General features: G+C 41.7%; 1 protein-coding gene across 2 annotated transcripts; it reads left to right on the forward strand.

Annotated features, from left to right (window-relative positions):
* Positions 1-27: 27 nt before the first annotated feature.
* Positions 28-5,819, forward strand: LOC108596816 (SRSF protein kinase 3). 2 transcript variants are annotated; one of them, XM_017982931.2, is made up of 4 exons: positions 28-261; positions 1,043-1,695; positions 2,762-3,673; positions 3,738-5,819. In XM_017982931.2, exons 2-4 carry the CDS (start codon positions 1,182-1,184, stop codon positions 4,652-4,654), a joined length of 2,343 nt encoding a protein of 780 aa, XP_017838420.1. In that variant the 5' UTR covers positions 28-261; positions 1,043-1,181; the 3' UTR covers positions 4,655-5,819. The 2 variants fall into 2 exon arrangements, with proteins under 2 accessions (XP_017838420.1, XP_017838423.1); XM_017982934.2 differs by lacking the exons at positions 28-261; positions 1,043-1,695 and adding an exon at positions 2,539-2,618.
* The last annotated feature ends 6,262 nt before the right edge of the window (positions 5,820-12,081 follow it).

The following is a 12,081-nucleotide window of genomic DNA, read 5'->3' on the forward strand; positions in this document are numbered from 1 at the left end:
ATTTTTTTATTATTATCATTTAGTCTTTTCGTTAAATTTTTGGTAATTTTTTAAAGGGGGTTACGAGTGTTGTGCAGGAACAGCTGATTGGCAAGCACGATTGCAGCACAAGCCAACACTGTCGGGCAGAGTTGATTTTTTATGCAGTAGATTTTTCCACTCGCGAATAAAAGGTGCGTTGCAAGGACCGTTTTGGCCCTATTTCCATGTGTTTCGCTACGAAATGCCATAGGATTCGAACGCTTAGACGTTCAATGTCATGTAAGTTGACTTTTAAATTGCACATACGTTAACTGAGTGGTAAAGAAGCCAGCGAGAAATTTTGCGATTTCAAAACGATTGTGCGTGTAAGCGAACAGGCAGTATAACACAATTTGTGCGAAAGAGAAAGACAACGGTTAGAATTAACTAGATGTTCGACGAGGTGCTGCCAACTCGACTCCACATAGCCACACTACATTTTTGCATATTTATTTAAGGCATTGCTAAATGCTTATTGGTGGCACATTGTTGGCACTGTTTAAATTAAAGTTAAACATATATAAGTGATAATTTAAACTAAAAATCAATTTAAGGAGCAGCGCAGCCACAGTGCGCAAGTTGGCAGCACCAGTTGGCATAATTTCGTTTCGCCCAACGTTTGTTAGACGTATTTTCATGCCAAAAACGCGTTTGACTCCGTTCAATTGAATATAAAAAAAGCGTGCAAAGTTGTTGGCAGCCTGTGTAGACTTGGCTACGCATATTTACGCATAAATCAAAACGAGCTAGCAGCTGGAGCGACTGCAGCTAACAATTGGCACAAGTGGAAGCCCCCAAGGCATGTAGACAAGCAGACGGATTTGGTTAAGGTTGACAAGGCGTGCGCAAACGAGCAAAAAATAACAACAGCAGCACCAGTCACAACCACTACAGCAACAAAACCAACAACAACAACACCACCACCAACAGCAGCGATATTAGCAAACGTATATATTTTTTTGCATTGCCTTTTTTGTGATTTGAGAACATATTTTTTTGTTGTTGTTGTTTCTTCCAACAGCTGTTACATTTGCTGAAAATTAGCGGAGGCGAGCGTGAAGAGAGACCGTTGTGAGAGCGAGAGAGAGCGAGTGAGAGCAAGCAACCAAGTAACAAAAAGCGAATAACTAATAGCGTAAAAGCAAATAGCAGCAAACATCATGAACTCGAAAGCTGACGTCAACCGACGCGTTCTGGCTATTCAAGCGAAGAAGAAGCGCCATAAGAATAATAAGAAACGCGGCAAACAAAATGGAGCTGCTGCAGCAAACGTGCCAGAAAATCAGCAACAGCAGCAGCAACATAGAAGCGACGACAACTGCGCATCGCCTGTGCCAGCAGCAACACCAGCTAGCCCAGCAGCAGCAACCGAAAATGCTATTCTTAGCCTCGAGGGCAAGCTTTTGAATGCGGACGAAGCTGCAATTCTTGCTACGTCCTTTGGCAACGTCACTGCCACTGCCTCAACGTCTAGCGGTTCGAGCAATACGCCAGTGGTGCAATCAATGCCGCCACCAAAGCAAAAGAGCAACAGCTACAATCAGCAGCCGCCGCGCAGCTCCTCCAACGAATCTGACGAGTCCGAAATGAACAGCGAGAACGAGGAGCAGGAGCTGAAAGAGGACTACTGCAAGGGTGGCTATCATCCAGTGAACATTGGCGATTTATTCCAAGGTAAGTAATCAGTTGCACCTGTTTGCTGTTGCTGGCAGCTGGACTGCACGTAATCAAAGACGCTGTAGCCATATCAAATGCCTATATTTATATATTTATAATCGATTGATTGAGCCGAACAACACACAAGCTGTGTTACATTGTTTTATATAAAAAGCTTTGTTGTTGGGCATTTTTATATGTAATTGTTGTTAGGGCAAACGCACACACACACACACAGATACACAATGTGCCCCAATTCGAGCATAGACGCGCTGCCTCTCCGCACTAACCCAAAAAACGTGATTCTGCTGCCATTGTTGTCTTTTATGCCCCCCAACAACAACAACAGGTTGTCAATATGTAACGCCCCCCATTTTGACACAGTCATAGATACACACATAGCTGTGTATATGTGTGTGCGTGTCTATATACAAGGGTTGCTGAATAGCTATAGCTTCGATTTTGGGCGGTTTGCGGTTGCTGCTGGTGACATGTTGCTCCACCTCATCACAAAATAGACAAACTGCCAGCTCACCTGGCCTGGCAGCGTGAGATTTAAACGCTTAACGATTTTGTGGCAAGCGTCTGCTGCCCTTTTGTTATGCCAAATGATGCGCATGAAGTTCATTGTATATGGCTTTTAATCAAAGCGAAAAATACCGCTAACGATAACAGCCGTACATGATAAGCAAACAAACAAACAGTCTAAGCGTTACATATATAAATATAAATACAATACAATTACACAATTTGAACACAAAAGCCAATTGACTATGAGTGCGCTTTGTCTGCAGAGCGATCATGAGTGCACATTTAATTGAATACAACTATCCCTAGTTGGCCTCAGTCTGTGGCCAAACACAGCGTGTGGTGCATATGTGGATTTAAAATGGATTTGCTGCCAGCTAAGGCGAACATTTGTGATTTTATATTTCTGATTGGTGACTGTGCTTATGAATATGCAAATTGCTGCTAAATGTCATTAAACTAAACTTACCAAATTAGACTCAAAATATGCATAATTCGAAATGTATTATTATTTTTTAATAGCTGCATTTATTAATTTTGTTAACTTCTTCAACAGGTCGCTATCATGTCATACGCAAGTTGGGCTGGGGCCATTTTTCGACCGTCTGGCTTTGCTGGGATCTGCAGGAGACGCGCTATGTGGCAATTAAGATTGTCAAATCAGCGCAGCATTTTGCAGAGACAGCTAAGGACGAAATTAAGATACTCAGAACTGTGCGCGAAACGGATCCGTCGAATCCGCGTCGCCAGAAAACCGTACAAATGTTAGATGACTTTAAGATCACGGGCGTAAATGGCACACACATTTGCATGGTCTTCGAGGTGCTCGGCGACAATCTGCTGAAGCTCATACGCAAGTCCAATTATCGTGGCATACCGCTGGATAATGTTAAGACCATAACGCGCCAGGTGCTGGAGGGTTTGGACTATCTGCATGGCAACTGTAAGATTATACACACGGATATCAAGCCGGAGAATGTGCTGCTCTGCGTGGACGAGCCGCATGTGCGCTCGCTGGCCGTGGAGGCGACACAGCTCTATTGCATGAACTCCAAGATGTATCCATCGCTGGTTAGTCGTGCGCCCAAGGAATATCGCGAGCAGCCCATCACTGGCAAGATGAGCAAGAACAAGAAGAAAAAGTTGAAGAAGAAGGCCAAGAAGCGCATGGAGCTGTTCAAGAAGCAGCGCGACTACTTGGAGCAGACCATTGAGGGTGAGACGGGCAAGCCGCCAGTCAATGGTGAAGCAGCTGGCAGCAATGATGAGGAGTTGAAGCAAGTTGGCAATCATTTGGAAGCTGCGCAAATTAAGATTGAGCAGGACGAGCAGGATGGCGATGATGAGGAAGCTGCTGAGCAGCCCAAGCAGGAGCAGGAGATACGCGTAGGTGGCGGCGATTCGGGGCTGCCCAATGTGGAGAGCGCTGATAAGACCAAAAAGAAGCGAAGGAGGAAGAACAACAAGAGTAAGTTGCATATACTAAATTTGTAGTTAATAAATTTGTAATTATTTCTTGCGCTTGCTTGCAGATAAAACCAATGCACAGCAATCTCAACCGCTGCAGCAGCAGCAGCAGCAGCTGGAGAACTCAACGAGCAGCGGCGACAGCAGCAATAGCAACAGCAACAGCGCTGCGCTTAAGAGTTGCTCCCAAACGAATGGCAGCAGCAATTCGGCAACAAGCACGCTTAAGGGACAATCAAATGGTGGCAAGAACAAGCTGCCGCCTGCACATAAACAATTGAACAATAACAACTCCAACTCAAATTCGAAGCAAAACTCGCATAGCAGCAATTCTAAATTATCGAATATATCGCTGGACTTTAGCTCGTCGGCCAATTCAGCCAATGGCGGTCCGTACTCGGAGCCGCTGCTGCCGACACCGCCGCCGCCGCCCACAGCGAAGCAAATACGCGCCAGCAAACGCGATCCAGCGCTCGAGGCTTGCAATGTGCATGTAAAGATTGCAGATCTGGGCAACGCCTGCTGGGTGAATCGTCACTTCACCGAGGACATACAAACGCGTCAGTATCGCTCGCTGGAGGTCATACTGGGCGCTGGCTATGACACCTCGGCGGACATTTGGAGCACTGCCTGCATGGTCTTCGAGCTGGCCACCGGCGACTATCTGTTCGAGCCGCATTCGGGTGAAACCTATACGCGCGACGAGGATCACATTGCTCACATCATCGAGCTGCTGGGACCCATACCCAGGCACATTGTGTTCCGCGGCACCTACGCGCAGCAGACGTTCAATCGCAACGGCGAGCTGCGCAACATAACGGGCCTGAAGCCCTGGGGTCTCATGGATGTGCTGATGGAGAAGTACGAGTGGGCCGAGCGCGATGCCGAGCAGTTTGCGGAGTTTTTGAAGCCGATGCTGGACTTTGATCCGGCTACGCGCGCCACCGCCGCGGAGTGCCTGCAGCATCCGTGGCTTAGATAAGATACGATGCCCTCTGGTTGTTGGCAGCACGCCACGCAGCCAGCTGGAGCAGTTACAGCAGCAGCAGCATTAGAATTAGTAGCAGCAAGCGAATCGGTCGCCACACTGGCCTCCATATCATCCATTGCCTCCACATCCGCCTCGGCCATGGCAGCGCTGCGTGCTCGTCCCTATGCCATTGCGCCCTACATAACCAACGCCTCGGCTCCGCCCACGCCACACCAGCAGCAGAAGCCACACAACAACAGCAACAGCGCACGCACAGCGCCAGCCACGCCCACACGCTGCCGCCAACACTTGGATGATGATGATGATGATGCGCCAGTGTCCAGTCTTGCCATTGCCATGCAGCAGCAACAGTCGTCGCCAGCGTCGCCCTCACCGTCGTCGTCGGCGGCGGCGGCGGCGTCGCACTACAAGCCCCGATCCCAGCGTTTCATTTGGCGCAAAGCGCTGCGTCGCGTCTTCCAGCGCCGCAAGTGACGTCAGCTGCGGCGTCGCCGGCAAGATCTGCCACGTTGGCAACAGCGTCGCTGCCGTCGTCGTACCCTAGCCGAGCGTATGAGACGCATCTGCTCCTGCTGTGCCTATGGCCAGGTGCTCTGGCGCATGGCGCGTGTGGCGCTGCTTAGCTGCATCCAATGGCGCACACGTGGCAACATACGCAACCATAATTTTTACTTTAGAAATCACTAAGAGCAACCAATTACAATAACAAATGCAAATGCGCTGAGCTGCACCGACAAACAAACAAATTATAAACATAAACTATTTACACTTTTCGGCATAATCCACACACTATCCTACCCAGTTTTGAAACTCTCAAGTGCACACACACACTCACACACACACACACACATGTCAATCAAAAGTTTTAAATGCAAAAATCTTTCAATTTAGTTTATAAGGTATAAGCAACCTAATTTATTCCTGTGTTTTACACTGATTAGACAATTTTCTATGAAATTATAAGCATACATTGTCTTAAAAATTAAGCATACGGCTATTCGAACTTTGCTACTTATTTATATTAATTTTCGTTTTGTTTACAACAAGTTTATATAGCTTTGGCTGATCTCAGATCAGTGCTACAGCCAAACACACAAAAATATACATAAAACAGCAACTGAAATTGAAACTGTTAATTGAAACAAACAAACAAACAGCCTGAAGTTATGTTATTGTAAATTCTTTTTTTTTTCTGTTTTGCGTCGAAGGGCAAGGCAAACAAACAAATAAATAAGAAACAACAACAATTACATATTATACAATTTAGCATATAGCGTAATGTAGTGAAATCTTTCATACCAACATTATTAACGGTAGACTTCATTTATTTGAACTGTGTATTTGATTTTGTTTTATTGAAACATGCATGCATGCCCCATGTAGGTGTGTGTAATTTGTATATGAGAAAATGCGTTTAAGTATGCTTCGGGAGCTGAACATAACAATAAAGCAAAGTAGTTAAACACGACAATTTGTGCATACAAATTGCGTAAATATATCAATCAACATAAACATAACATTTAAATATAGAAATTTGTTCAATAGCAATGGCACTACCAAGCAAAAACCTTAGAAATTTATAATATTAGTAAATGCAATACACCAATTTAAATATAAACAATTGCCTAAGCAAAGCTTAAAGTATAAACTTTGGCCCCCCAGTTAACAAATAGCATTATTAAATTTAAATAATTAGCAAAGCGCAACACCAAGACAACAAATTTTGAATATGAAGTTTAAGCAAAAACGCAAAACAAAGGCACACTTAATATAACTAAAGGCCACTTAATAAAGCTAAAAAGCGGCAGTCTTAACAGTTAAACAATTGTTATTTAAATAAAAAAGTTAATGCGCATTATTAAGACTATAAACTAAGATAAGTGGCCTTATTAAATTGAAGCTCTGCACACTTACACACACCAATACACAAACACACACCAACTTATGCTATAAAGTGTCAAATATCAAAGCGTACACTAACATTATAAATTCTAATGCATTAATGCAATACAAAGTTGAATCCTTAGTACCCTAAAAATTGAAAATTTAACGCTTATTCTTCGGCTGGCCGAAGCGCTCACAACACAACAAAAAATAAAAATACTCTTTGAAACTAAGCATAAACTAACTTGCAGTCCAACAAAAAAAAAAAAAAATTAATAAATAAATTATAAACAATAAGGCCAATTGCTGCACTTAAGCGGCTTTAGCGTGTTTCTTGCAATTCCAGCAAACAATTATCTATTTTCAAAGAGTAGCAAGCAAAGCAGCACTATACGATACATAATTTATTGAAGTAGTTATAAACAAATAAACAAAGCAAATATTACACAATTTCGGAACAATACAAACTAGAGCAACAACAAATGTATTTTTTATTGCGCACATAAATTTGCAGCACACACACACACATATATACGTATATGCAAGTTGCAACGCCATTGTATGCAATTACAGCTATAGACATGTTGGCTGCCACTTGTGCTTTGAATTTATGTGCCACATCAAAATAAGAAAAGCCACAGCCAAGATGCTGCTCAAAATTGAAAAGCAGCACAGCTTAACACACACACACACACATACATATAGTATATACTATATACATTGGATTTAGTGGCGACCTTTGGCCATGTAAGCACCTTTGGCATACCATAGATCACGTTTGTTTGTCTATGGCTAAACTTGAAATTGAATTTTATTGCATTGGCGGGGAGGGGGCGGTCAGTGCAGAAGCGTGTCAGGTGTCGAATGCTGCGCGAGGGCAGCTGCAAAACTTCATAGTCTGTAAGCAATAACAACAAACCATGTAAAATGCTAAAGCAGAATAAAAGTTAAATGCGTAACAAGCGCGCAGCTCTCGCTTTCATTTTCGGTAACTAAGCGTAGGCGCCCAGTTTTAGCTTTGGATTAATTTATGTTGCACACAGGATACGATTACGATTACGCCAACAATGGTCATGGCAAAAAAAATCACACACGCACACACAAAAAGTTAAACAAAACGTGTCATTTGAATGCCACAAGGCAAAGCGAACACAAACAAACTGTAGACAAAGTTAAACACGCTAAGAAATTGACGCGTGAGCCGCCACTCAGAGTCTCTGCTCGCTTACAGGTGGCCCAAAGCCATGCCCATTTCTATGCCAATTGCGAGCGTTCACTGTAGCTTCGTTAGCACGCTACAATAAATTTTAAAACGTTAGCCAAATCAAATTATATATGTCGAAATTTGGCCCAAAACTTTTACTTAAATACTTTGCAAAGTCGAGTCGAGCTGTTTTGCCTGTTGTATGCGTGCGTCAAAGCATGAGGAGAGCTTCAAGCTTGGCCAAAAGTTGAACAGCAAGCGGCAGCTTCGGTTTGTATGTGTGCTAACAAGACCCGGATTTGCTTATAAATGTCTAACAAATGACAGCAACAACAACAACAACAACAAAAGCAACGCATTGCAAAAGAAAGGAAAACCTCAGCTACGACAAAAGGACCAGGACCAAGTTTTGCATGCTTGAATGTCAGCTATGAGTGCCAAAAAATAAATAAAAGTGAAAACTCTCTCTATAAATGCACAGACAAAAACACACGACCAAAAGTTGTTGCTTACAGCTCCATTGATCGATAGTACGCACATTTGTGTGTGTGTGTGTCCTTTTAAGAAAGGACCTTTTCGCATTGCGAGCGACCAAGCGCAAACGATTATTCAATTTACAGTTCAGTGTTCTCAGCGCTCTTCAGCACAATGTTAAACGCTGACCCTTATGGCCATACACAGAGCCACAGAGACAACAATCAAATGGCAGCCCTTCAATGTTGTGCACTTTTAAAGAGCGTCCTCGTGCCGCGTCCTTGTTGCCGCCTCAAAATGCCAGCGAGTGACACTGATGACATTAAGTAGCTGTCGGCTTGGTTAGGATTAGATAGGAAAAGTGCCTGATGTTAGTTTAAAGTAGATAAACAAAAGCGGTTTCTTGCTATCTCTCTCTCCCTCTCTCTTTCTCCCAGCCTCTTTCACACAGCTGCTGCTGGTGGTATTGCATGTGTACACTGTGCAAAATAAATTAGTTCATTTGACTTTTATTTAGTTTAAGGCAAGCTATAGACACTATAGTGCTGCTAGTCTAATGCCAAAACAATCGAGACTATTGTTAGTCTCAATGATGGTCCTTCAACTGTATATTTCTCTCAACTAAGAATTATATATACTGCTAGGTCATTAGCAAATAGATTGCTTCAATATTATTTTCGCTGTAGCTATTAAAACAATTCATTCTCAATAATGGGTTTTCCACTCTAGCTTGCTCCATTTAAAATTATATATTTTTATTTATTTTACTACTCTGACTGCTTTAATATTCACTTAATTCTCACTATATACACTGCTGGTCTTAGGTTAGACACACTCTTATTTACGTTTAGAATTCTTTAATAACTTTTACTTTAATGATAATTGAACAAAAATTGATATGTAAAAACTTTGGGCATTTAATTATACTTGAAGTATAATAAACGAATGATTATAAAAATGTAACAAATTTGTGTTTTTTAAACATTTTCTGAGAACTACTCTATGTAAGACTTTTTTCTTGCTCAATAGAATAGACGCACTTAGGCTTATTAATTTATTTTAACAAAAAGATATTCTCAACAATTCTTTATTTAAAATATTTTCTTTCATTTTAGTATTCAATTGACTTATTAAATAATTAACTCCTCCTTTTTATATATTAGCTGTGTATCGTCTAACTCTATTTGTAGTCTAATTTTCTATTTGTATATCTCTCTAATTATAATTATATTTTCTTTTATTTTACTACTCAATTAACTGCTTTAATATTTAGTTAATTTTCACTATATATAGCTATGTCGATACTCTCTACGCTCTCAACAATTCTTTATTTAAAATATTTTCTTTGATTTTGCTACTCAATTGACTTATTAAATAATTAACTCCTATCTGTATATATAAGCTATGCATCAATACTATCGTCCGACTATATCTAGTCTAATGTTCCATTTGTATATCTCCCAATTTATAATTATATTTTCTTTTACTTTACTACAATGCACACTGTTGCTATATTTAATTTTTGTTTTCACTGTATGGCTATTGATACTATCTTTAGTTTTTATTAATGGGTTCCCAATTGAATTTCCCTCACTATATATTTTCTCTCTCTGTATGTTGACGGCAGTTTGTCTTGCGCATTTGTCAAGCGCACATCCGTTAAAGGCTTAATCAAACAGCTCAATCTACGCGCCACACTTTCGCTTGCCACCTTGCCACCGAACTGTGAAGTTTTTGACAACTTGGACTCTCGCGCTTTTTGCTCTGCTCATTAAAAGCATATTGAAATTGCAAAATTAATTAAGCTACTGGCTTTGATTAGTAGCCGCAGTAGCTATATTATTTAACTTAACTTAACTGATTAGGTATGCTGATGGCGCATCGCGTTGCCTTTACTTGCAGTGCATTTAAATAAAGCGACAAAAGCGGCAAAAGCTACACCAGGGCAGGCATTTTAATTTGCCTAATATGTATTTTAGCTTTAGGGCAAGCTTTTCTGTGTTAGCTTTAATAAAATTAAAGTTTTTGTCACGGGCATAAAGCTCGCCTGCCTGGCTGGCTGGCTGGCTGTAAGTTATGTGTGCAACTTGTATTTAGCTTATGTTTATGCTTACGCTGCGTATACGCAACAAATTTCACACTGCAGCTGTTGTCTGACCCTGGCCAATGTTCAAAACGGGCCGCCCACCCATGCCTGGCTACCTGGCAACCACTTGTGGGCTAACATTTGGCCAACATTCGGAGTGAGCTCGCAGCTCAGCTGCGTTTGGGGGCCGCAACTCCGAAAACACCAAGCGCGTTCGCTTGCTCTCTGTCTCTCTCTCGCTCGCTGGCACCCGCACACTTATTTGCTCTTAAGTTAGTTTACAAGTTGTTGCTACTTGGCTTGATTTTAATGTCGAGTAAGTAGCGCTGCTTGACAAAGGCAAGGCAGACAGTCAAAAAGCAAAGCAAAATAAACAATTTTCAAGTTTGGGTGGTTTGGGTGGGCGGGGCGAACGTCAAAGTTTTCTTGTTTAACACCAGGCTGTGTAAATAAAAAAGAATGCTAAAAACAAGCACGTAATTAAAATATATGTGTGCTTACCTTTTTTGCTCAATGTGAAGCTTTAACGCGCCTACTCTGTCTGTGTGTGTGTGTGTGTGAGTTTGGAATCCCTCAAGCGAACTCTAATAAACTGAATAACTGAAATAAAGCTCAAAGGCAGAAAGTACGAAGAATCTTGTCGCTGTCAAAGGACAGGGCGGTGCAAACAATGAAATGCCATAGAAATACCGCAATGCAGAGAGACAGGAGCGACAGGGGCGAGAGTAAGACGTTCGGCAGTTGAAAGGTATGCGAGCCATCTGAAAAAATAAAGCTGAAAATATTTGCAATACAAACAAAGGCGCGCTCGGCAAAAGTAAAAGCAAGCACACACACACACACACACACACACATTCATTCATATATATTTATTACTTTTTATGATAGAATCCCTTAGGACTGTGCCATCATAAATTGCGCAATAGCTATATATATATATATATAGATATCTATGTGTATGTCGTGCTATAATTGTGCAGCAAATCGAAGCCCGAAAGGCAGATAATAAAATTTACTGTCAATTGAATTTGCAGCAATTGACCAACACACCACTTGATTAGATTTTTGAGTATGCTATATATACACTCTAGTGTGTGTCTGTGTGCGTGCGTGTAAATTGAAACGTTTAAGCAACTTTAATTCACAGCCAAGCCCCAAGAACAAACCAAAAGCAAACGCCCGCAAAAACTCAATATTTACACTTCAAAAGAGGCCACGCGACAACAGTCGGCCAAAAGCTAAGCATGCCACATTGGCCCTAAGCAAATAATGTGGTCAAAACAGAAAGTTTACAGCACCAAACAAAAAAATACCCTAGAAGTGCTGCATACAGTGGCAAAATTTAATATAAACAATACGCTCATTAAATTGTGATTTAAGGCTGGGCTAGCAAATTGATCGAAATAAAGTTTGAGCATTGATTGAGCTCCAGCTGAAGTTAAAGAAGTTGTTATCAAAAGCGTAGCCAAACACGCAGCAGGAAATGGGAAATGAACTTTTAATTGCTAGAAGTTGCTTAATAAGTATATAAACGCACACGCAGACAAAACAAATACGAAATAAATTATTTACAATTGAAGTTACACATACGCAGCGTAAACACAGCAAAGCCATCAAAAATCAAAAGCGAACGAGAGAGCGCAAGAGCGTGTGAGCGTGTGTGGGCTTGAATGTCCTTGATTGCGAGCTGTCTGTGCACTTGGCTTGTATGCGCTTTGCCTAATCCCGTGTGACCTTCAAAACCCGCACAGCTTATGCAGCAGAGATATA

Source organism: Drosophila busckii, chromosome 2R, assembly GCF_011750605.1.
Source record: "Drosophila busckii strain San Diego stock center, stock number 13000-0081.31 chromosome 2R, ASM1175060v1, whole genome shotgun sequence".
Taxonomy (NCBI): Eukaryota; Metazoa; Arthropoda; class Insecta; order Diptera; family Drosophilidae; genus Drosophila; species Drosophila busckii.